We start from the raw sequence: 25,645 nt of genomic DNA, 5'->3' as shown, positions 1-25,645 counted from the left end.
AAATTTAACCAAAACACTTCATTGTGAGAATCACCCTATTATTATAAAAGATGAACCAGTGACAGTTTATGCTAGTATTATGCTTAATCCGTATTTTTCATTTACACTTTCGACATGATTGCTGTCAAATAATTATTACACTTAAATCATACTAAAAAGCACGTCACGCTTGAAATATAAGAACCACTTTTTCCTTTTATTTGGTTTTTAAACTGTATACAAGATGAAACTGAGTTTCTCAAATAGAATGAACACAACTGATATATGACCCAGAGATTACAAAAATGACAAGAGGGTAGACACGACAAAAGATCATAGACAGCTGGAGAGGGCACATCAGGACTTTACACCAAAATCAAGTGTTTAGACATGGGACAACAAATAAGAGAATAGAACAGACTTCCCAACAAAATGTAGTGGTTGCTGCCCTGAGGGCATATTTGGGGGGGGGGGGGACTCTTCCTGTAGAACACTTTGTCAGCACCAACTTTTTCCTGTCAATTTCACTTTAATGGAAAACACAATATAAAACACTACCACAACATCATGAATTTGATACAAAGAAATACTACTGATAATAGACTGACAATATTGTTCTAGGATGGACTATGAACACAAAATGTTATGGTATTTAAGTCTATTATATAATTTCCAAAGGCAACCTATAGAAAACATGTCAAGTTATACAGGATTGGCAACTATGAAATAAAATGGTTATTAAAGAGAAAATAACCTCAGCTTGAACATTATCGCCAATTCAAATTGGGAAAAGGACTCTGAAATTGGTGCTTTACCGGTTTAAAATCTGTTCCGATCACATTTAAACAAAATAAATTTAGTAAGATGCTTCAGAAGATTCTGTGTAAGGTCAGTAAACATCAGGCACATTAATCAATTTTGAGATCTAAAACCATGCAGTTGTTGGAAGATAGGAAACAGGTCTATTTCTGCCACATTCATTTCATTGCAGAGCCCCACCACCAGATGTAAACTATTCATATTCCTGTAAATTGTCTGACAGTTTATCAAATTTATTCAAACCAAACCAATAAAATCAACAATCCATTACGAACTATTGAGGCAACATGCAAAACTTTAAAAAGACTGCACAGACTTTATCGTTCTGTTGAAAGTGAAATATGGCCAGCTTCTCGCATATCTATTTTTAAACATTACGTATGTTGGCAAAGTAGAGAGCCAGAATAAGACCATCAAATACAAGACAATGAGGACTGCTAAAGGAAAACCACAGGATGAAAAAGGCTCATATGTTGACTGACGCCACCCCTAAAAGTTGATTTAGAGTCTAAGTGGGCACAGTGATCTTTCTTGCAAGCAGCACCAATAAGGCAAGCTCCACGCTGCCTTGAGCCTGTTCCAGTGCCAAGGCAGCCTCACGAGCGGAGAACCCTGACGCCTGGATCCTCTGAATGTGCTCTAATGGAAACTGTCCCATCGAGGCCTGTGATGCAAGTTGGTTGGAGACTCCAAGGAAAAGAGGATCCGCCGAAGTCGCTTGAGTTTGAGGAGATGGCCTTTGACTGGAATTGGTTGATATGCCAGCTGCAACAGAAAGGGGGCGCTGCTGAGACAGGTCAGCTGAGATGTCAATGCCTGAGGGGTTTTCATCCGCAATGTCCTGCACTTGCTGGCCCTCAGGGAGCTCAAGATCTCCCTGGGAAGCAGCGGTCACCGGCCCAGAACCTTCCTCAATAACAAGGGCACAATTTCTTTCAGCTGCATTAGGGTGCTGAATCGTTTGTTCCACTATGGGATCTACCGGAGTAGAAGCTTGGTTCTCTGTGTGCCTTGGATTGCTCGGTACGTCTAGAGTGTCCCTCACTGATTGAGAAGTAAATTCAGCTTTGGCAACACTTCCCTCCTTGTCCTTTGTTGTGGCAGTATTAGAGGATGTGTCAATAGTTGGGTTCAGAGTGGCTCGGTTTCTTGCAGCATGATCCTGGTCCACCTCATCAACATATTGTCTAGATGTTGTAGCATTAGGGTCAGGATTCATTCCAGAAACTGTTGGCCAACTGCTGGACATCAGAAGCTTATGAAGCTCCTTAAGGGCTTGAGCCAAGGAAGGGATGTTGTCTAACTCCGGCTGGTCTCTTTCACAGGGTATTTCACTCTTTTCAGTGTCTGAATTGACAGAAGTAGTGGCTGGCTCAGCAGGACAGGGTTCAAGGCTAACATCTGGAACAGGCATGCATTGTGGTTGGGCCCCTGAAACATCTTCAATCACACTACCTTGGTCTCTCTGGAACTGATCAGGAAAGTCATGGCCAGTTTCTGGTTTTGCATTGGAAGAAACATCCATGTCCACTTCCTGATCCAGTTTTAGAGTCTGAGAGCCTGGGTTAAAAAGAATAAAGGGAGATTCTGCTGCTACAGTCCCAGAGGAAGTGATATTTTTCCCCAAAACCGTGTCCATCGGACTGCCGGAATCTCCTGAAATGATGTCACCAGTCACTTTATTGTCCTCGGGCACAGTACTAGAGAATGGTTCCTGAGAGGGAAGAGTTCTTGGGATGGGAGCATCTGCATCCGTCTGTAAGCAAGATGATGTTGAATCGGCCAGTCCTTGGGACTGAGATCTGAAGGTGTCATCAGAGGGATCTGGAGAGGGTTCACCAACTTTTAATGACTGAAGTGGAGAGGATTCAATCGATGTGGGAATTTCAATTGGGGACGCTCCCTGGTTTATAGAGGCTGGGGCAGATTTGGAACGATCTAGGGTGAGACTGTGGGGATGATTTGAGGTTGACGATGTTGTGGGTTGGTTGAGAGGTTTAAATGGCAGGGATTGTGGTGAGGTAGTTTTTCCATCTTCAATATCTGAGAGAGAAACAGTAACTGATGAACTTGAAAGTCTACATATAGGTGATATAAAACCATGCAAATTCAGCAAACACTGCAAACCATGCCAAATAGTTAGCATCATAGACAGGCAAAGTTGAACATATTTAAAGAAATTACTCACAAAATGAAGGCCGTTCCAGTGCGTACCAATGTATGTATTGTGTCTAATATTTACTGGGTCAAATATTGTATTAGGCTAATAAAATATTCCCTCTGTGACTGTAGTACCTGGTAGGTAGAGCCCTCTCCAGCTGTCTGTCCATATGACATCAGTTCTGTCCTGCTCATAGTTAGGGCACACAAACGCCACACATTTCATGCAATAAGAGGCAAACAATTAGCAAAAACACATCCAGAGAAAAGGAGAGAAAAGAGGCATGCTCCTATCAATCACATAAGCTACACAAGGTGGTGTTCAACTCATATTATTTAAGGGTAATCTGTATAAACATGAACTTCAACATGAACCATATGAACATGAATTACAGTATTTGCAGGTATAAACAGCATATTTTTAATTTTATCAAGTGACAATGTTAAAACTGAAGAATACATTCTGAAGAGCCAATGTCATAACAAGTTTTAACTCATGTTTCCTCAATATTGTGAAATATTATATATATAAAAAAAAAAAAAAAATTAGTCTCATATGATCTTTAAGAAATCATTCTAATTTGATGATTTGATGATAAATAAACATTTTTATTATCATCATCAATATTAAAAACAGTTGTGCTATTTTTGTGGAAACATACTTTTTTCAGAATTCTTAGATGAATGAAAGTTCAACAGAACAGCTTGAATTTAATTCACTTTTGATTAATTGTCCTTGCTCAATCAAAAACTATTGATTTCTTTATAAAAAAAAAAAAAAAAAAAAAAAGAACACCACCTTGTGAACTGGGTGAGTGGTTCTGTATTGCAACCAAGATAAACAAACTATACAAAAATTGTTTTGTTAAATTCTTCTGATCCCTAAACAAGGAAATTTTAATTCTACAATAAACCACTGATGAGTATTCATTCCTTGTGTTAAAATCTAATGCTGCCTTCGTGTGTAATTGGAATTAAATACAGAGATTAAACAGGTTTCCTAGTCAAAAATAGGACATGAACTCAAGTCATATTTACCACTGGGACATCAAAATTATCAGGGATCATTTTGATACCCAAGTTCCCGAGCTGGGCGGGTCATAAACTTTAAACGTGGCGGGGGGGGAGAACAATTTCTGCTGTGACAGGTATTCTTTATTAGTTTTTTCCACAACAACTACATCACCTTATCTTGTTAAAGTAGTGCATATTTACATACACGTTTTTATGTTTGTCAATGAATGGGACGCTGAATATCATTTTGGCTTTAATAAGATTTTCCAAATATACAGGCAAGAATAAAGCTGGCGTCCTCCATGATTCCTGTTCTTTCTGACAACCAAGCGTTTGAATGCGACAAGCTCGTAATCACGACTTGAGAAGTAGGACATTTCTGATAGCACGTGAAGGCAGCATAAATCTAGCTTTTATTCCAACCTATTAGCCATGCAATCTCTTGGTCTACATATCATGCATCTCACCGCTGTCCTGCACAGATCTTTGTATTGCCTCTGCCAGTTCTCGATCTGCAATCTCCTCAGGCTGGGTATCCTCTCGTCCCTCTGGTCCATATGCCAGCCGGGCACACTCGGGCAGCTCTGCCTCAGGTAGAAAATGTGTCTCTGTACCCGTCGTCCCAATCAGGAGAACATTTTTCTTCAGATCTATGGAGCACTGGATGAGAGAAAATCAAGTTATAAGAAATAGAACGGCGCTAAGTAATGAAAACAAAAACTTCTACTGGTGATCTACTCTAAAACAGAACATAAAATTATATTTAATATTAATATCATTGTTTACATAATATTATAGAAAGAAGAAAATGAGCTAACAAGCTATTCAGCCTATATTTGTAAGACTAAGTGAGATATAAAATATTTTCCTGAGTACACAGACTGACAATAGCATGCAGACAAAGTAACCTCACTTGCTAAACTCTATGTGTCTAGGGAATATTGGAAAATCCTCATGTTAGTTTCATTCCATTAAAGAAACATTAAAGGGATAGTTCGCCCAAAAATGATATTTAGCCCATAATTTACTCACCCTCAAGCCGTTCGAGATGTATATGTCAATCTTTTTTCAGACGAACACATTTTCAGTTATTTTAGAAAATGTCTTAGATGTTTCAGTGGTTATAATGTGAAGCAATGGGGTCCAGCTCGTTGAAGTCCGCAAATGAGCATGCATCCTCCACAAAAGTAATCCATCCGGCTCCAGGGGGATAAACGAAGGCCTTCTGAGGGTAATCCGTGCGGTTTTGTCGTAAAAATATACATATTTAAAACTTTATAAACGAAAATAACTGGCTTCCGGTCGCGGTCGACGCGCGTTCATGGAGATGGATGCTGGCATATGACGTAGGACGTAGCGTAGGAAGCGTCGTGACGTAGAACGAACGTAGAGTTTTGTTTTGCTCTGCTCTCTGACTGCACTGTCACGTTCGTTCTACGTCACGACGCTTCCATCTCCATGAACGCGCGCCGACCGCCACCGGAAGCCAGTTATTTTCGTTTATAAAGTTTTAAATATGTATATTTTTACGACAAAACCGCACGGATTACCCTCAGAAGGCCTTAGTTTATCTCCCTGGAGCCGGATGGATTACTTTTGTGGAGGATGCGTGCACATTTGCGGACTTCAACGAGCTGGACCCCATTGCTTCACACTATGACCACTGAAACATCTAAGACATTTTCTAAAATAACTGAAAATGTGTTCGTCTGAAAAAAGATTGACATATGCATCTCGAACGGCTTGAGGGTGAGTAAATCATGGGCTAAATATCATTTTTGGGCGAACTATCCCTTTAATGGCAAGTTAAACAGATTCCATTACGGGAAATAGATCACTTTATTGGCTATGTATGAACCAAAGTTCCCAAGCAGACCTGGTGTCTCTTCAGCATGTCAAGGCCTAGCAGCATATCCATGGGCTGATCTTCCAAAATAGAGAAAGAGCAAGGCAGGAAATCTCCTTCGATCTGCACCTGGGCTGGGTGTAAAATATATATTTTGTATATTATAATAAGATTCAAGAGAAAGTGTTGGAGGATATGCATATGGCATATTAAAGGAGCAGGTCTAAATAAATGCCATACTTAAATGAACTCGGCCAATAATTTTTTGAGTGCCAACCCCTTTGGCAATGCCTGCCCAGCGTCTGTCCACTAGACGCATGATATTACATCGTTCTGCACATGCTTGGCTCATAATCGTCATCTGAGCTCCTAAAGGAGGATTATAAAACATTAGTACATAATATAAAGAAACCTCAAGTATTATGTAAAAACTATTTAGATTGATGATGTTTAGTAACACATTAAGCAAAATATAACAACGCACTCAACAATAATATCCTATTGAAAAGATATCTTAAAATACGATTGACTACCTGAGTCAACAAAGGCCTTTACTGGGTGTCCATTGACTTTGCAGTTGATGTATAGCATGACCACCTGGCCAAAACTCTCAGGTGCTTCTTCCATTGCAATGGTCATATTCTCCTCAATATTGTGCTGTCTGGAAATGTAAAATAATGTCATGCATTCTTTTATTTCATTTTTTTTTATGATCCATGTGCCATAGACCATGTTTTTGCTGTGCATATAATCTCACCCCTTATTTGTTACCTGATTTCTTCCTCAATCTTGGCCTGAGCAATCAAGTCAAAAGGATCAGCAGTCAGCAGTTTGATTCTCTCCTGCTCTCTCCGCGCTCGGTCCTGCTGCTGCTCCAATAGCACCTTGGTGAAGCGCTCTAAAAAAGGGAAGAAAAATGATTCTGTCACTCTGGGAAAAAACATTCAATCATCCAATTAGATGCATTTAGGTCCCATAATTTTTATTTACCAAGGTCTCCACTCAGTAGAGCCTCAGCAAGTGGAGGGTTTCGCTCTTTCAGCAATGAAAGCTCATGTGGATTTGCCAGCAACATGTCACGTAACAAGGCGGGGTTGTCCAGTCCCTGGGGAGAAAGGGCTGAGCCTGAGCCAGAGCCAGAGCCTGATCCTGCACCTGAGCCTGATCCTGGAGTGGTGGCTTGGGGCGGACGTGATTGGGTGGCACTGGGGCGCTGGGAATGGTGCTGTCTGTTTTGGCCTGAGGACGTCCCAGGAACAGCAATGGAACTGAAATCGATGCGAGGCAGACCTAAGACATTAAGATTAATTATGATTAATGCCACGATGAGCTCACATTAAGCCATTTTAAAGCATATCTAGTTATGCTGGTTTACCTGGAACTGAGGGTTGTTGTCCTAGTAACCTCTCTGCTTGTCTTAACACTAGCACATCTCCATCCTTCAACCCATAGTTCCCTAGGGCTCGGGTGGGATCTTGTAACGGCTGCTCTGCGTATGAGATCTGGAGAGCAACGGTTGCATTATTTTATTCAATTTGTTAAAACACAGCACATTCTCTTTTTGTCAAAAAAACTATAAAATCACTTTACATTTCAAAATAATTCTTAAAAATACCAAACTCACAGAAATAAATGCCTTAGTTTTTAAAGTTGTTTGTATAATAATCGACTTACAGTTTCAGTTCATGCACCATGTAACGTTAATGGGAATACAGGCAAAGTTTCTCTTTCAATTTTCAAATCGAAAGATTTATCTGCTAACGTACGGTACACCATGTTACCCAACACACCCATGCCAAATAAAGACTCGTTCGTGTTATGTGTTTAAACAGCACACAATTCCGTGTATTATGGTTTCCTGACAGGATACATCTTTACCAAACAAAAAAAACGTTTTTTTTTAAACAGTTCAGCTTTGCTAAATGCTCGTCATTAGCGCAACTATGACCTGTTCATCTTTCCAGATTGGTTTTTTTTTTCTGGAAGTGTTGACATAGGCTCAGTATGCTATTAATAGCATGGACCTATGGCACTAATTTGTTTAGTCAGGTCGCTTAGCATAGTAGCTAACTAACTGTTGCAACACTTTTGGAATATGTTTACGTTACCTGAATCTCCCCGGCTGGTATTCCTGATTCAAGTTCGCAAAGAGCCAAAAAATCCCTGAGTTCAAGCTCCGGGGACACTTCCAGGGCGAAAGTGGTTTCCGAGCGGTCTCTCGGTGCACAAAACACGGTGAGCAGCATTGCGCTCGGGGTCAAACCCGGTTACTGCCTCTCTCTCGCTGTCAGAAACTGCCGTTATTTCGGGGTTTTGCTACAGGAAACGTGACGACGTCTGTCTTGTTAAAACGTTGTGTAAAATCTGGTTATGAAAAAGTTAAGCATATGGAGAAACATCTGAACAAGCCAACACAATTCGCTCATAAAGAATTCGTTCACTTCCTTTTCGCAGCTCAGTCTCTAGCCACTGCCGTAAACCGATTACGTATGTCGTAGCAGCTTACTGAGACAGGAAGTCAGAAACAACATACATTAAACCAGTGCATTTTGATATGATAAATTAATAGAATATTTGAAGAAATGAATGAATTAATAAATTTAATTAAATTGATCAAATTAAATAAATTAATAGCATTATTTGTATTGGGCTAATCGCTATAATTAAAGTAAAAATAAATAAAAGACATGTTTAAGTAATTGAATTGTACACCATCATGTGTCCTCAGACTTTTATACCAGTGTTACATGCATGCATATTTATTTAGATTTTTCTATTTCGAGATCTGATTAAGCAACTGTACTAATAACACACAAAGTACATAAAATACATTATTAATATCCCTACAAAATATTCTAGTAAGCAAGTGACAACACCAAACCCCGTACTGTAGAGGGCGCTACGGCACAACTTAATTGGATATAGATCATAGTTTTCACAGCAGTTTTAATTAATATTAGATAATTAAATTAAGTTTTTATAATTATAAGGAATGACTGTCAAATATAAAGTTAAGGGTACTTTAAGGATAAAACTGTAACACTGAAATACTGCTGTATTGTCCTTATTCAAATAGTGTGTTCCTGGGGGAAAAAAAGGTTTTAAAAACAAAGAAACTCATTTCTAGATCACTAAAAGGAATCAATCTAAAAGGAAAATTGACCACGTGAGCCTCTTTGTGAAAAAGATCATATACATTTTTCCACTACTCTTTTCACAAAAATTATTATCCACGTTTTTTTGTTCTTATGTTTTTATAACATTACTATAAAGGTGAGATACAAAAAACAACAACTAAATATGACTAAATATAAATCACAATCCAAGTCAGTTTATTCACCATCAAAATGTTTATTAGACCCTGTTAAGTGTTTCATCCTAAGACAGAGTCATGTACTGAATTTGATCATGTGGTCTCTTAATGAGTGGATCTTATAAAAACACCTTAAATGCAACAATATACACACTAAAATACACAAATGGATGACACTATCAGAGCTAAGATAGCTATATTTCTGTACCAGATATACAAATTTCCTAATTAAAACACAATATATTCATTTAACACTTACAAAGCACATATTCAACATGTTCTGGTCTATCCTTTGTGCAAACAATTAATACACACACACACACACACACACACACACACACACAATTGCAGAAATTCACAATGTAATTATGAATGTAGCATGCACATATTGATTTAAACAATACTTGTATATAATCTCTGACCTATTTTGTTTTTGTACACTTCTTTAAATTGCTCTTCTCCCAAACCGAACAACACACTCCCTGCATTCAACCGACAACTTTGTCCTAACCCAGTTAGTCCTAACCTAAGTTATTTTTAGACATCCTAAATTTGTAAGGACAAGTTAAAAATTGCATTTATATTGGGAATGAGATTGAAATGTATATTAGGTTATAAAATGCTCCATTAGAAGCTCAGTGACAGGCTGTCTCTTTTAAAGGAAGAGTTGGGAGAGTGCTCATGGTTGTTTGGTAAGAGCAATAAACTGGCTCAATACTATGATCACATGAACATAACAGATTTTTCTTTTTCTTTTTGACCACATTGTAAATGGGTCACTTTTGTAAAAGATGCTCCATTTTTGGATTAATGAATGAGAAGCCAGCAAAAGCGTTCTGGTCCATGGAATCGATCAGGCCTTTCTCGCAGTGTGAGAGACGAGGTTTCTCACTCAAAAACTCCCGGTCGAAGTTACTGCAGTCATTTGGAGCTTTCTGCAATTAGACAAGACCAGAGAAAAAAAAAATTGGCAAACACAGAAAGACAAAAAAGAAGAGAAACAGATGTGGGAGAAAAAACATACCACTTTTGGTTTGAAGGGGGGCTCAACTTCTTTACTTTCTAGAGCAGGCCAGTTGACAGTCTTGAAAAATTGGTGGCCTCGTATATTACCCACAATCCCTAAACGGCGTGATGGGTCGCGCTCAAACAGCTGTGTGCAGGCGTAACAAAAAAGATAAAGTGTAATTGCAGAAATATGATTTGTGTTGTTTTTAATTGAGTTTTATGTGCATGTATACCCTTTCTAGCATCTCTCTAGTATCCACTGTGATCCAGCGGGGATAATGAGGTGTGTCCATTCGGATCGATTCAAACAGCTCGTCCTCGTCGTCACCGTGGAATGGAGATTGACCAATCAACATCTCATACACGAGCACGCCAAATGACCACCAGTCTACTGAGAATGAGTACTGCTGACCCAGCAGAATCTGTGATTTACCACACACACAAACACATCAAGTCAGGACCAGGCCATTGTTGGTCTGAGGGTGAACCAACATCAAAGTGCATTTTATACCTCAGGAGCGATATAATCTGGAGTTCCACAAAAGGTAGTGGCCCGATTCTCCCCAAACACGTTTTCCTTACACATTCCAAAATCAGCTATTTTTATGTGACCGTCTCCATCTAACATCACATTATCCAGCTTGAGATCCCTGACAAAAGGTAAAAAAATTATCACTGAAAACAGTCCTGTGAATTGTTTCAGGAAGTAATGTGTAATTAATACATCAAAACAGTGGTGTAATTTTATCTGTACCTGTAAATAATGCCTTTGGAATGGAGAAACTGCAGGCCACACACTATTTCAGCTGCATAGAACCTGGTAAGAGACATCAGATTAATATAATAACATGCTCACTAAATCAAGGGCTCACCAATATTTTTATATTATAGAAACTATTGTTATTTTGTATGCATATATGCATGACATACGTGGTTCTGTACAGATCAAAACGCCCCTTTTCCTGTATATGAAACATCAGGTCTCCTCCATTCAGATACTCCATCACAAAGAATAAGTGCTCCTGTTAGAGATAAACAAATGAAAATAAACTATTTGTAGCTAACAATTATTTTTGCATGACATTGTACATTAACTTATTGTTTGGTACTGTCACTTTAAGATTTAGACACCCTGCAGACCACTGTGGTTAGGTTTATAAGTTGGGATTGGGTGACATCCTTAGATTTTGTTTTATGTGGTATAGATGGCTTTTACAGCCACTTTCTTGGAAAATCTGATTAAACGATTATTGGTCAGTCCTTCTTTATTGAGTTTAAGACCAATGTGTAAGTTGTATTTAACTTTGAAACTACATCCATGTTGTCTTAATGTAAAGATTTTAGCTGGGGAGGCATCCAATTAATAATAATAATAATAATAATAATAATAATAATAATAATGTCTAGTAAAAATACCCTTATTTTAATGAGAAAATAAAATTTAAAATGAAAAATGAATTGGAATTTTATTTAAAATTTTAATTTAACTGGAATTTTGAAATGTGAAAAACTTCAAATTATGATAATGTACTAAATGTGACAGGCATAATTGCATACATTTCAAGTGTTTGTGTAACTTATTTGTGATTGTTTTTTTTTTTTTTGGTAAATGTATGTTTGGTGTACCTTGGTCTGAAAAGTGGAGTAGAGGTGCGTAAGAAACGGATTGTCCCAGGCGAGAGCCAGCACTCGTTTTTCTACCATGGTGCACTCCACATCATCATCCATCAACACCACATCTTTCTTCAGTGCCTTCACCGCAAACCATTCACCAGAGCCCTTTAGCTCAGCCAAAAGCACCTGACAACAGAGAGATGATGAACATGGGTTTGTGTTCGTGGCCTTGAGCATGACTGTATGTAGCAGCTACCTAAAACTTAGAAAAGGCAAAAGGCTAAGTCAGGGAGCTTCCCAGATAATCCTGTGCCCTCCACCATGATCACATGACATAAGCAAAACGCATTACCTCCTTCATGTCTTCTACACTGTATATGAATGTGAGTGGGAAAGAGAGTTTGTATGTTACCTTGCCAAAGCTTCCCTTGCCCAGGACTTTATGGAAAATGAAATGCTCAGCAGTGATACGTGTTTGGTGGGTGAATCGAGAGGGGGGGCGAGGACTCAAACCCTCCCATAGACGACCATAAGGAGCCCCATCTGCAACATAGCTTTTCTGATAAACTGAAATCATAATTTTTATTGTTATAATTACCACCATTTAAATCAAGCACTCTCACCATTAACATCAGGTCCTGGACTTTTGTTAAAATCCTGGTAAACGGCAACATCCTGTGAGTTGCTCTGTGAGTTGCTTTCAGGTCGCTTGGTGGATTTCTATGACAACACAAATATACACAACTTTATTTCAGTACGTTAATGCTGTTATTTTTATATTAAGGGCCTCATAACAAGGGCTTGTGCAAACATTGATACATACAACTGAGACTTGAGTAAGAGCCTCTGCCAGTAGTTTCTGATTGATGCCACACAAATTAGCCACTTTAGTCTGGCACTTATGATGGACATTCATGGAACAATCTGAAAAAGAAGAGACAATTGCAAACATATAATCAGAGTTCAAAATTAAGACTAGCCAAACACCAAATAACAAAAATAAAGTGGCTTTTTTTCCCCAAAAAGTACATATAACTAGACAGTTTACAGAGTTACAGACCATTGAGCTGGTAACTATTTTTAGGTGTTTCTATCTATTAAAATGGTTTAAACCACAATGTAAAACACCCAAATATGTTGCAAGTTAAATAAATCAGAAAGGGAATTAATTATATTCATTTTCATAGTTTTATGGTCATAAAATTTGACAGTAAATCAGCAGGTTTGGCAAACAGTTAATTTAGGGGGCCTTATAATAATACATATACTGTTCACATAGTATACTCACCCTCGCATTTGAGGCCCTGTTTGACAAGACCCCACAGCAGACTGCCACAATGGTCACAAAAGGTGGGACTCATGTAGTTGTTGGTCTTAAAGCGATGTGGCATGTCAATCTTAAAACGCTCCTTCTGAAACTGTAGACACAGACTTTAAATAACCCAATCACAATAAAATAAAATAAATAAAAAATCTAATAACGCAATACAGCACATACCATGGTGTCTCGACTATTGGTTGCAGTGCCTGTGCACCTTCCAATAATTTTATCAATACACTTCTTGTGAATGGCAGCATTGCATTCTGGTGGAGAAAAACGTAATTTTTTTTTAGGTGGGCTCAGGAACTAAGACAGGGTTTCCGAGGCTCTGTGTGTTCACAGTGTTCCTTATTTCTGGATAAAACAATTAAAAGTTGAACAAAGGGAAGCAATCCAATCAAGTATTTCCCCTTTTAGGGTACATTCTTACTAAAGCATGTCTGTGGACATAGTTATGTGGGCAAGTATTTAGGATAATTGGGGAAAAAACCCCAGCAAAATATACTCACGTCTGCACTTGTAACCTTGCTTGTTGAGACCCCTGGGCAGTAAAAGACAAAATTATAAGTATGTCTGAATTATAACTTCTAATGTCTTATAACTGAACATTCAGGACTGACCAAACAAAATCTCTACAGACAGAGCAGAAGGTGGGCTGTCTGAAGAAGGTGGCGATGAACTCATGGTTTTTGATGAAGTGAATCTTAGCCTGTTTAATAGCTCCACGACGACGAGTGAGAGTCGGTATCTCGTCTTCTGTCACTACTGACTGACGACTCTCTGAGAGTGAAAGAGAAAAAAACGAAACAGGATGGAAGCAGAATCAAACTGAAGGCATGAAACTTTTTGACAATAAATGCATGAGATCATTATGTCCTGAAAGCAATTAATTATAATTTAAATTAATATATATAGTATATAGTAAATATTATGCTTTTTTTTATTCAACTTTTGAAATGCCTGCATTTTGTTCCATTCAGTTTTGGAATGGAACATTCAGAAAACAGTTATTTTAAATTGTAATAATATTTCACAAGATTACAGTTTTTACTTAAATTTCTTTTTTTTTTTTTTTATGGTTAAGCATAAGAGACTTTCTTTCAAAAACATTTAAAAAATGTATTACCGGCCACAAACTTTTAAACAGTAGTGTACATAAGTTTTCCCTACACATCATTACAAACAAACAGAAAATCTGCAGTGGAACACTTTGTATTCTAAAAACAATAAAACACAATATAAGAGGAGCAATGACAGAATGTTTGAAGAAGACAGAGTAATGCAGGGAAGATCTGTTGTGACATGTTCAGCACAGCAGATACATTCCTTTGCACAGAACTTTAACCCTCTGGGCTTCTTCGTAAAATAGTCACACTTAGTTTGCTCCCGCCCGAAAACGGGCGAAGCCTTAAAATTTTACTTTACTTTTTCCCAGGATAACCAATCAAATATATTTTTGTTCTATAATGTTTTCTGATTATTATTTTGAATTTTTTGAAATTTTTACGATACTTTGCATTAATTATATAATTTTTATGAGCTATTTTTTCCATTAGAATTAATATATATATTTGTATTTTATTTATTTTATTTTATTTTTCAATAAATGCAACATTTCACATCAAAATAGAGTGCAGGCCTAAAAAAAAAAAAAATTTCAAGTGAGAAGAGCGCCATCTTGTGGCTTCAAAATGTATTAATTTGTGTCATGTCCTATAACCGCCTATAGCTTTTTTATTTTTTTATTTCATTTATTCCCATTCGGAAAGAAAAAAAATTATTACTAAGCAACCACTGAATGGAACAACACAAATTATATATCATTTTAAAGCTTAGGATCTCAGCTTTTTAATGCATCTAATTACATTTATTAACTCCTAACGAGTGCTGAGTAATCCCTCTAAAACCGAGTGTACCGCCAGCAGGCGCCACCTAGCTGCGGAAATATTCTTTACCATATTTAAAAAAAATCTTGCCTTCATTAACACAAAGTTGATGTCATTTGAAAGCTTAGAGTCTGAACTTTACAGTGAATGTATCTACTTTGAAAAACTCTTAAGTATTGCTGAGTTATTTGCTGATAAATAGAATTTCCTTTTTTTCATAATCTATAAAATAATGTACTGCAATGTGTCAAAAACATCATACAGCTCATGAAACATTCTCAGATAATTGAAAATGGCACTTCATTTTTTACAGCATATTATTACAATTAAAATGAGCCCAAAATTAACATAATCTATTGCTTTTATGACAAGATATTCTTCATGGAGAAAAAATTGCCCATGAGGGGGTGTCAAAGACTGTACAAAAAGGCTGTCTCTTTTCCAAATGCTGTAACTTTTGATTCCTTTATCCAATTTTTTTTTTTTTTTTTATCCAGATGCAGCTAACATGTAGGGGGACTTCACTAAAAAAGAATTTTCCTCCTACCTTATTTCCTTCCTGAGTTATTCCATGACAAATAAGAAAGATATGCAAAATCATAATAAAAATGATATATATATTGTCTTTTATCCGCTGTTTCTTGGCAGGACAATGTCCAAATGTAATGTAATTTATATTTCCAAAAAATTTAAAGAGTTCTTTCAAACGATACCTACCTTTTGACTCTCCTTGCTATAGTTTTGGAGTTATTATGATTATATAATTTTTATATAGTTTGGGGCAAAATTTGCTGTTTCAGTCTTACCAGTTCATTTCTCTCTCTGTGTGTGTGTGTGGGTGTGTGTGTGTGTGTGTGTGGGGGGGGGGGGGGGTCTTATTTGCACTCTTGATGTTTTAGAGTGTCACCCCTTCATTGCTGTACACTTTTTTTCAGCACAGTGGCTGATCTGTAGCTTGTACCACCAAAAGTTTCTCTGAGTTTTCCTATTTTTTCGTATTTCCCATTCATTTCCTATGTCGCCCGTTTTCGGGCGGGAGGAAGCTAAGTGTGACTTTTTTTTTTACGACCCTTTAACATATCAGAATCATCTCCTTGATTTTTTTGTGTGTTCATATAGGTAATAACCAAGTTTCACCCCCATCCGATGAAGCAAAAAAATAAAATAATTCGAAACGTTCAAGTTTTCGCCCGTTTTCGGGCGAAGAAGAACAGAGGGTTAAAAGAAGTCCAAATGGATTCACACACACGTGATCAGATAAGCATTACCCCTCCCAAAGCTAACGGCAATAGGTTAGATTCAAGCAGGGCAGCGTTTTTTTGTGCCCTTCCCTCGCTAACTTCTATCCATCTCATTCACTCGGATATACGTCATTGCTTAAGCAGCACGAGTGCCCACTACTGGCGAAGCCCTTGAAATGTATTTAAATAGAACACCCTAAGCCCTTGATCTCTTGGAATCTGCTATGGAGCTGATTTATTATTTACAGTTTTTTTTCCCTTATGAATTTGTTTTAGCAACCATTCTATAGGCCTGTATGTATTTCTTGGGCTGTTAAAAAAATTAAATATATAATAATAATAAATATAAATATAAATATATATATATATATATATATATATATATATATATATATATATATATAAAATGAATATATTCACTTATTAAATAAAATATTTTTAAAAAAATACACAAACGTAAATTATAACAATGCAATAAACTATAACTGTGTTTTAAAGTCATCTTAAGGTAGCTACAAGTATTAAATGCGGTTAAATGTCTAAATTACTCCAATATCAAACACTAGAATTGTGTGGGGTGGGGGTAAATTAAGCGTGACCTGCTGTGACGTCACAATCGTGTTGCATTGTGGTCTATGGATCTGCCGGAAGTGTACATGTTGAGTAGACTCAGTCAAAATCAAGGGGTCGAGGGTCTGTCCGAATATACTTCCTTGCCCACTTGAATGGGGGCGGGGATTCCCCCGAGGGGACGTGCACAGGGAAGTTCGCGAATGTATGTCTAAAAGTGGACTTAAACGTAGCCCAGGGCTTTAAATGAATCAAATTTATGAGAGCAGCAATCCAGTCTCAAGTTAATGATTCTTTTAGTTCTTATTTGGAAATGCAATTCATATTGTATTTAGTTTGTTGCCAAATGATAAGATGCAGTCAGTATAAGCACTATTAAATCACTGGAAGAGAGAAGAAAGATTGAGTGCTTATTTGAGAGAGTATGCCTTACCTGTATCTAAATCCTCCAAAAAGAACTGTACAGACATCATAACTTTCCCTGAAGGCTGCAAATCAACCTGAAAATGAAGCGAGACTTTATAACATTACCTGCGAAAATGCAAACATTGACACTACATGACAATGCATAGACAGAACCACATACCCAAAATTCTGCACGTCCGTTTGCCTTCTTGCATCTTTCTGCCAACACAGACACACCCACAGTAACATCTGCTAAAGGTTCTTCTGCAGTTCTCATGAGTAGTATTTGTATGACACGTCCCTCATAAATATGTGCATCAAAACTGGATCGCCAAGCAGGATACATGGTGGGCTTCTTCTGGATCAATGTTTTTCCTCGTTCTTAAAAGGAAAAGGGGATATTTTTGTGATCCAGCATAAACCATTGGGAAATGTTTGGAATGAAATACTAGTATACTTCACAGTATACTGCAAACTATTTCTAAAAAGTATGTGAAGCAGTATGCAAAAAGCAACAATAAACATTTTGAAAATCAGCCAGAAAAAATATATTAAAAATTGCAAGTGATATTGCTTTGAGTCACATGGAAATGAAGGTCAAGTCAGGGTTCATTGCATTGTGGGAAACAATATTTCGTGCATTGTGCTCCGTTCTAAACTACTCAGTTGGCAGAATGAAATGGGTAATTCAGTTCTATGCAGATGGAGGATTTACATGTTGTTCCATGTACACAGAGTATACTTCAAAAACAGAACCAGAAGCATGGCAATATGCCATTCCAAACATAGCAATGCACTTGAAACCCCCATTACACACACACGCATGCACACATTTACTCACCAGTGCTGAGAGCTTCCTTCATTTTGACGGCACAGAATGGTGCCTCAGCCATTGGCGAGAATGTGCCAAGATCATAGGCATTAAACACAATTCTCAGGAAAGGGGCCATGGCAACCCCTCAGGCACAGCCTAAAAAAAGACACAGAAATCCAAAATTCTTATGATTTTAATAAGAAAGAAATACATCAACATTGCTGCATATAGGAATACAGAAATCAAAACTAAAATATTACTTCATTATCAATTTAGAAGTTATATCATTGTGTTGTAATTATATCTAGTCATAAACAGGAGGCTATACATTGTTTATGCTAGCACATGTGCCTGCAGAGGAAATTGTGTAGTCTCATTATTAGGGATCTTGGTGTTAATTTCTCTGTTCTATCATTAAATGTAATAGTAGCTCTATTCTTCTCTTAGTGGTGTCATGATACTTTGTTATGTTAATTACTTAGGCTAAGTTTTGTTGTCAATTTGCATCAAAAATATATAGTCATCCACCCTCTTTCTGACCTCTAGCATTAAGTGGGCCATTTTTTTCTGCTGCGCCTTTAAGGCTTCTATGTAAACGAGATTGAGTGCTTTGCTGTATTTTCTCAAGAGCAGTGGATTTGCTACCGCTCTGTTGGTCTCTTTTTGGTTCAGAAAACAATCCATGCTGAAATGATCAGACTGACATGATGACAGTGACCATGAAATAAAAACAAACTTGAACTGCAGTTCCAAACACCGGGATACTTCAGAAGGAAATGCAGAGTGACAGGTGCTACACAGAACCAAAACTATTGCATTTTAACTCTTCTCATTAGCATTTCCAGAGTTTAGGAGTAAAAGTATCCTACTTCCTTCTTAATACCTCACTGTGAATGGGTGGACCAAGTACCAAAGTACCAAATAGACATTAACGGGGAAATGCAGGCATTCATCAGAAGGTGTCAGAATGTCAGAAGGTGTTTTAGGAATAAAGATGAAGTTTAGTATATCAACATTTATTCTCCGAGAGTCTGATATACTGTGTGCATCAAAGTCTATTTCAAAATTTGATTTGAAACATGTAAAACTGTTGTTAACCTAAAATGTCACTGGTCCAACAAATAGGCTAGCTACTAACAATTTTGTGAGATCTGTATTTACTCAAGCGCTTTAAATCCAATCCCAATAAATATGATTAAATAAAAATATTGAATTGCAAATTAAACCTTTTTGCTTAGGTTTCTTAGTTTTATTCTCATGCGACAGGACCATTGTAGAGAAAGGGCTCCTGGTAATCTGTAACACGGTCATCCCTTCAATCCTCAATTGTCTATTTCTATTACATTATCTTGCTTTATTGTGCATCAAAACATTTGGAACATGACCCAGATGAGGTTTATAGGTTATGGTAATAACTGAGACTAAAATTGATTGGTTGTATAATGTCAGGACTCCACCCACTTCTATCGAAAGCCAATGACATGAGTCAGGCTGTGACTGCAACATTGAAGCTTCATAACAAACTTGCCGGTTGTTCACTGGACTTTAGACCGTTTTACTACAGAGTGCGTAAGAAAAAGAAAGACAGGGAGAAAGAAATTTGATCAGTCAACACACCCATATGGACACAAACACACATTTCTGCTTTAGTTCAATTAGGAAGCGTACGTGTTGAAACATGTCAGAAACCAGCACAGAAACGTTCAAACAAGTTGCAGCATCTCAATCTAAAAAAGCTAAATCTGCACTTGTCTGTGTGCTAGCGAATCAGTTGTGTGGAAGCCTGTGTCGATAACATAAGCTAGCAGCACAGTACAAAATCAATTCTGAAACATCAGTCTCTCCGATTCACACACACACACACACACATAATGAATCCTGTCAATGTCTGATTCTTCAGCTTAAAAAAAAAAAAAAAAAAACCTAGAAGAGCCTGAGCAACAAGTCTGTGCTCCTGTGTAAGCATAAGTGTGAAAATGAGAGCAATATAGAGAAGATAGTGAGGGTGGGATGATGGGTAGGCAAATGTGGTTACCAGGCTCCATGTGCTTTTCTGAAAATAATTGACACATAATAAGTATTTAGAGAGTATTTGTACTCTTAAACCTTATGACAAGATATAACAGGAGCTGAAACAATTGTAAGGGTGTTAGAAGTGTGTTTGTGTGTGCAAGGCTTTGTTAGGTATGAATCACCAGTACTATAATTGCAACAAACTACTAATCCTATAAGTATTAAATATAGAGGGATAGTCCACCCAGAAAAAAAAATCCTGAAAGAAAATTAGTCTACCCGTAATATGAAACTTGGGTCATACCATTAACATTACCTGAGCAGTTGAATTAAATATGCTATAAAACCCGCACTCATTCAGGACGTGCATTTATTGCATGGATGAAGAACATAATGTGTTTAAAACGCATATACACAGTTCAGTGGAATCAATTATAACATTTGCCCTCTTTAATGCTGTCAATCTGAATGCATGAATCAAACTGTTTGCTGAAAATATACTCAACAACAACAACACTGAAATAGGAGTGCACAGTTTATCTGTCAAAAGTTGCAAATATCAAATATATATATATATATATATATATATATATATATATTAGGAGTGTAACGGTACATTTATTCGTCCTGAATCGTCACGGTCTGGTGCATACAGTCAGGCGACGAATACAGTCACAGGCGATCCACACTTCAATCCAGAAGGGGGCGTGTGCAGTAATGCAATGCTGTTTGCAAACCGCCACAACAGGAAAAAAAAAAAAAAGAGCAGAAGAAGAGACTATCTATGCACCAAACCAGAGAATGTCTAATAAGGCGAGAAGTTTCACTCTCAGTACACTTCCGGCTTCTGAACTGGTTGCAGTTCCTCTCTGATTCCATATGAGGGCGCTCACAGGACGAGTGCAGAATGAATGGAGGTCTATGGCGCTATACCAATAAAAATCCACTTTTCTCAGGATATAATTTTTTGTCTAGTAATTTGAATGTTGTATTCGAAAGGAGATGCAAATAAATTACACATTGCTGGGTGTTAGATTTTTTGGAGTCACTTATTTGCTTTAAAAAGTCTTTTAAAGTGTCAATGACGTCATACGCATGTACGACCAGAGATACTGCTTTACGGCAATCCTTCAGTCACTCTGGTGCTTTCGCGCTCTGCACTTTCTTTTCTCTCGAGGCATCGACAACACAGCTGACACAGGTAAACACACGTGCTAGAAGAGTTTTTGTTTTGTTTGTTTCTGGTCCCGCTTCGGATGCCACGATGTCATCAAGCGGTATCTCTGGTCGTAATCAGTCCTTCACTGACCAATCAGCGTTCATTAGCAGAATGCTAGCGTGTTATGGGCAACAACAACTCAACCTGTAAGAAATCGAAAGGACATAAGTACTCGTTCATTCAACTTTCGACCTAAAACCCATGTTGAACTTGCAAAATCTACAATCAGATCTGAGATTTCTCAACTGCAATCGGGTGAAAGAGACAAATTTAGCTGTCTAGCCCCATTGACTCCCATTCATTTTGCACTCATGGCGATCGCCCCCAGTGGAACTCTGGTGGTACTACAACCGAAATTCGGTACAACAGGGCTTAATAGGGAGTGGGCAGGCTCTCCGTAGACAGGCTCTGACCAAACCAAAACAAGGGTGTTTCTCAATACCAAGTACACAAAGTTGGGACTTGCGAAGTTCGACTCAGGAGTACAAACCGAGAACGGGAGGACGCAGGTTCAGTAATTCTGTAAATGGCACAGCAGCGTTCTTGATAACGTCACTCGCTCTGGCTCTTCCAGTTATCTGTGTGTATTTACAATCAAATTAAATATGTACACCACCCTGCCTCTTTTCATTTTCTTTTCTTTTTTTCGCTCTCTCTCAATGGTTCAGGCAATATGTGCTTATGTACTCTGATTATCTTATCTGATTATTGTTTTTTGTACACATATGTACATGTACAATAAATGAAATGACAATTTTTGTTAAATGTCAGTTTTAATGATCAATATCCATTATAAAAGTATAAGAAGATATACAATAAGAAATAAAAGACAAGCAAACAATTCAGTAAAACATACGTTTTACATACGTAAAGTATAACTACCTCTGGGGGGACTAAATGCCGCTAGGTGGATCAAACTATAATTTGCACTACTTTCTGTTCAAAATAAATAAAAAGAAACCTAGCATTGGGGATTTGTTGCTTTTTCCTGTTGTACCGAACTCGTATCGAACCATGACCCCAAAACCGAGGTTAACGCTACGTAACGAACTGTGACTCCTATGTAGCCTACTGTTATCATCCCTAATACATAAATATATATGTACTTGTGAGTTATATATAACTCCCCCCCCAACTCTCTTAGCCCCCCTCCCCCTCCCGAAGGCCATTGTGTAATTCGCACCCAGCCAGTAAACCAGCCAGAACACCGTAGTACCCATACTGCAATCAGAAGACCTTATAGCAACCGCATAGCAGAAATCTTGTTGCACATAAAGTAAAGCATAACGAAACCTCTTCACACTGTCTATCTTTCACAGACCATCTGATGTATCAATGTATTACCAAAATCAGTGTAACTAGTTGATTTAAAGTGCATGAAATACATAATCTAAGAATGTACTTCACATAATCTTTCTTGCTGAGTTCTTGCGTCTTCATGTTAATTTAGTTACCACTGATGTCAACAGGAGCAGCAGGTTTCATCACTTAGCCTATGTCCACAGTCATACACACACCATTTAATATAAGGGACAGGAAGGAACTATCGACACCCATGAACAGAATGAAAGAGTAGTATGGTGTAAACTGTTCAACCACAGCAGGATGTGTGTCTCCACTGCAAACAGTTATCACGTCATCACACGCAAGTGTAGGGATCCACAGTTAATATTAAAAGGAAATACAACAGAGATTAAATCCGTCCACAAATCACCCACAACAACTAAAAACACCTCCCATTAACAGTAAAAACCTTTAACAAAAAACAGTAACAACCATTTCAAATTCCACCATGCCCCAACACACACACTTAGTCATCTCAACTAGAACCACGCTCCATCTGTTTTGTATATTAGATCAATAATCATTGATATTTTGAAGGGAAGCGTGTCAGTGGCATTTTAGACCCCCTCAATGTCATCAATTGGGGCTATTTATGGACTATGAATAAGAGAAAAGTGACAATTCACTAATAATAAAATGTTACTAAGTTAACGGTTTTGTGTAACAAACCATCTAATGCCAGTCTACACCACAGGCGCGAGCAGCATTTTTGGATATCAACAGCTCGGAACTCGCCTGTAATATACAGCTAAAACGCTCTCTAGGTAGGTCACAAGGTTGAGACACAATCTTTATTGCCTTTTCAACTACGTAGAGTTGTTGTATAGCAACACAAAGTGCGAAAAAAAAACGATTCTGTCAAGGTCCAGTAGACAGCACAGCAGCATAAATGACAGTGTTGCGTGAAACTGCGGTTTGCACTGCGGCCTTTTCATTTCATTCTAATAGCCTAAATATGTGTTTAAGGTGTTTTGAGAAACATGATGGCATAAAAAAATAAAAACATTGAGGAAGAGAGGGTCTGATGTATCTGCAAAACCCACAGACTGCCTCTGCGCGCGGCGCTCGAATCAGTTCAGCGCATCAGTCGGAAAAAAAACAGCGAAGAAAATGAGTCAAACACTCTAAAATGCAACATTACAAAAGTTCTGACACGACCAAGCAATATTCGATCAAAAAAACCCAAGAAGTGATGTGTAACTTCTTACCTTTCCACTGGAAGAAACGGACTTTTCTCTGAGGCGCCTGCTTTCTTCGGTAGATTGCAGTTTTCGTTTGAGGAAGTACAAATCGCTCGTGGAGTTCTGAGTAAAGTAGGGCGGAGTGACGTCGCACAGGTGCTCTCTTTCTTCGCGCGATCCCTCTTCTGGCTCAAGCGCGCTCTCTCAGATGCCTGTATAATAAACCATTGCACTGAACAGAGAGCACAGGTGCGTTTGTAGAGTCTGTATCAGTACGGCCAGTGTGTATGTGAGTGACCTCTTTGCGAAGGGCTCATGCGGAGGCACTGGTGGTGTACCTCTAGATGCCCCATTGATTGTATGCTTATGGCAAGCCATGTAAACATTTATTCTTTATTTTAGCACCCCCCCCCCCCCCCCCCCCCCCCCCATTTTTTTAAAAAAAGTTGTGCTTTCCTGTTTACAGAAGCTGAACGTGAGCTGGCATATTAGACAAACTAGGTAAGAGTGAAGTGTACATAAAGGCAAGGCAAGTTTATTTACATAGCACACTTCATACACAATGGTAATTCAAAGTGCTTTACAGAAAAGGAATTAAAATAATCATGCATAAGAAATAAAAAATAACAATCGTTTTTAATGTATTTAATCGTAATCGTAAAATAAAAATATTATATTGTAATGAACATTACAATAAATTATTATTTTTCTAATATTTTCTTTTCTTTTTCTTTATTCCCTTTAAAGGGGAACTATGCAGTTTTTTTTAGCTTAATTTACCATAACTGAACAGCTTCGGAGTATATTGGAATGGTTATATGACTTTTTTCGGGTTGAATGGTGGTATTCTCGCACCCCCCTATAGCGCCTGTGAGTGGAAAAACCACCCTTGCAACTTTGGGCCGGCGGGCCGTGATATCAGGTCTCGCGATGTAACGAATTGATTTACGGCACTGCACACATACACTATCTAAACATTTATATGCTAGCCTTCTGTATATCATACATACCTCAGTGGACATGACAAATGTACATGAGAAGATGGGAGGGGAGGGAGTCGCCAACGAGTTTTGACGACAGTGTTGTCAAATATCTATTCCGAAGCTGTAGGGGGAGCTCTATAGAGAAACCCGCGAGTGAGAAAACAGCGAAAAAATTGCCAAAACTGCATGGCGCCGCTTTAAATTCTTAAATTTTTTAGTTTCTTTAAATAAATCAATAAAGGAAATAAAGACTAAACAGTCCCCCCTACCTCCAAAAAACGTCCTCCCACTAGAGTGGTGCAGGTGTGACGTCAGAACCCTGAAGAATAATTTTCCACTGGTGCCTTCGAGATTTTCCTTTGGGGTTTTATAATTCAATTTATGTAAAAAACCTGGGGTAAACATAACAATATTTTTACATTTTGATCTGTAACATACACTGCACAAGCACAACACTTACACCCCAAACTGCTATACATTTAAAAAACTGAACATAACTGCATAATTTGCATTTTCGCTGTGGGTGTATGTAAACCAGGCTTTATTTTACTTGTAAATCGAAAACCCCCATTATAAAACCCCTATAGGAAAATCTCGAAGGAACCAGCGGCGAATTAGTCTTCTGGGTTCTGACGTCATACCTGCCTAATTAAAACTAAGTAGGCCCAGTAACATAAAAATAGATGCTAGTTGTTTTTAATGAATACATTTGAAAACAGCTTGCCACATACGCCAACATCATGTCCACAGACACAAATGCAGAGAGGAGAAGTGATGCTTTTGCTGCTGATTTATAGATAGTTTACTCAAGAGGCATTGAGATGAGGAACAGACCATGCATCTGGTTTCTATATGTGTCCATGGAATATTATCTAGATGCTGAAAGTTCAGATAAATGTGGGCGTGAAGGACACA

General features: G+C 37.9%; 2 protein-coding genes across 3 annotated transcripts; both read right to left on the bottom strand.

The window, feature by feature from the left end:
* Positions 1-175: 175 nt before the first annotated feature.
* Positions 176-8,309, bottom strand: ddi2 (DNA-damage inducible protein 2). 2 transcript variants are annotated; one of them, XM_084425419.1, is made up of 10 exons: positions 7,927-8,309; positions 7,194-7,320; positions 6,809-7,108; positions 6,590-6,716; positions 6,352-6,479; positions 6,059-6,187; positions 5,849-5,952; positions 4,440-4,632; positions 3,094-3,145; positions 176-2,841 (listed from the first exon to the last, which is right to left on the bottom strand). In XM_084425419.1, the coding sequence occupies exons 1-9, from the start codon at positions 8,062-8,064 to the stop codon at positions 3,135-3,137; spliced, it is 1,257 nt and encodes a 418-aa protein (XP_084281545.1). In that variant the 5' UTR covers positions 8,065-8,309; the 3' UTR covers positions 176-2,841; positions 3,094-3,134. The 2 variants fall into 2 exon arrangements, with proteins under 2 accessions (XP_084281545.1, XP_084281544.1); XM_084425418.1 differs by having other exon boundaries at positions 6,576-6,716; positions 7,927-8,286.
* Positions 8,310-9,145: 836 nt separating this feature from the next.
* prkcda (protein kinase C, delta a) lies at positions 9,146-24,109 on the bottom strand. The gene is made up of 18 exons (XM_084425417.1): positions 23,775-24,109; positions 18,018-18,146; positions 17,358-17,557; positions 17,205-17,271; positions 13,695-13,854; positions 13,584-13,615; positions 13,252-13,337; positions 13,042-13,171; positions 12,577-12,677; positions 12,377-12,473; positions 12,166-12,296; positions 11,766-11,939; positions 11,070-11,161; positions 10,894-10,956; positions 10,651-10,789; positions 10,373-10,561; positions 10,156-10,284; positions 9,146-10,066 (listed from the first exon to the last, which is right to left on the bottom strand). Exons 2-18 carry the CDS (start codon positions 18,124-18,126, stop codon positions 9,908-9,910), a joined length of 2,058 nt encoding a protein of 685 aa, XP_084281543.1. The 5' UTR covers positions 18,127-18,146; positions 23,775-24,109; the 3' UTR covers positions 9,146-9,907.
* Positions 24,110-25,645: the final 1,536 nt, after the last annotated feature.

The sequence above is a fragment of the Rutilus rutilus genome (assembly GCF_951802725.1).
Source record: "Rutilus rutilus genome assembly, chromosome: 12".
Taxonomy (NCBI): Eukaryota; Metazoa; Chordata; class Actinopteri; order Cypriniformes; family Leuciscidae; genus Rutilus; species Rutilus rutilus.
The sequence above is the reverse complement of the archived record's forward strand: the minus strand, read 5'-3'. Positions and strand labels throughout refer to the sequence as shown.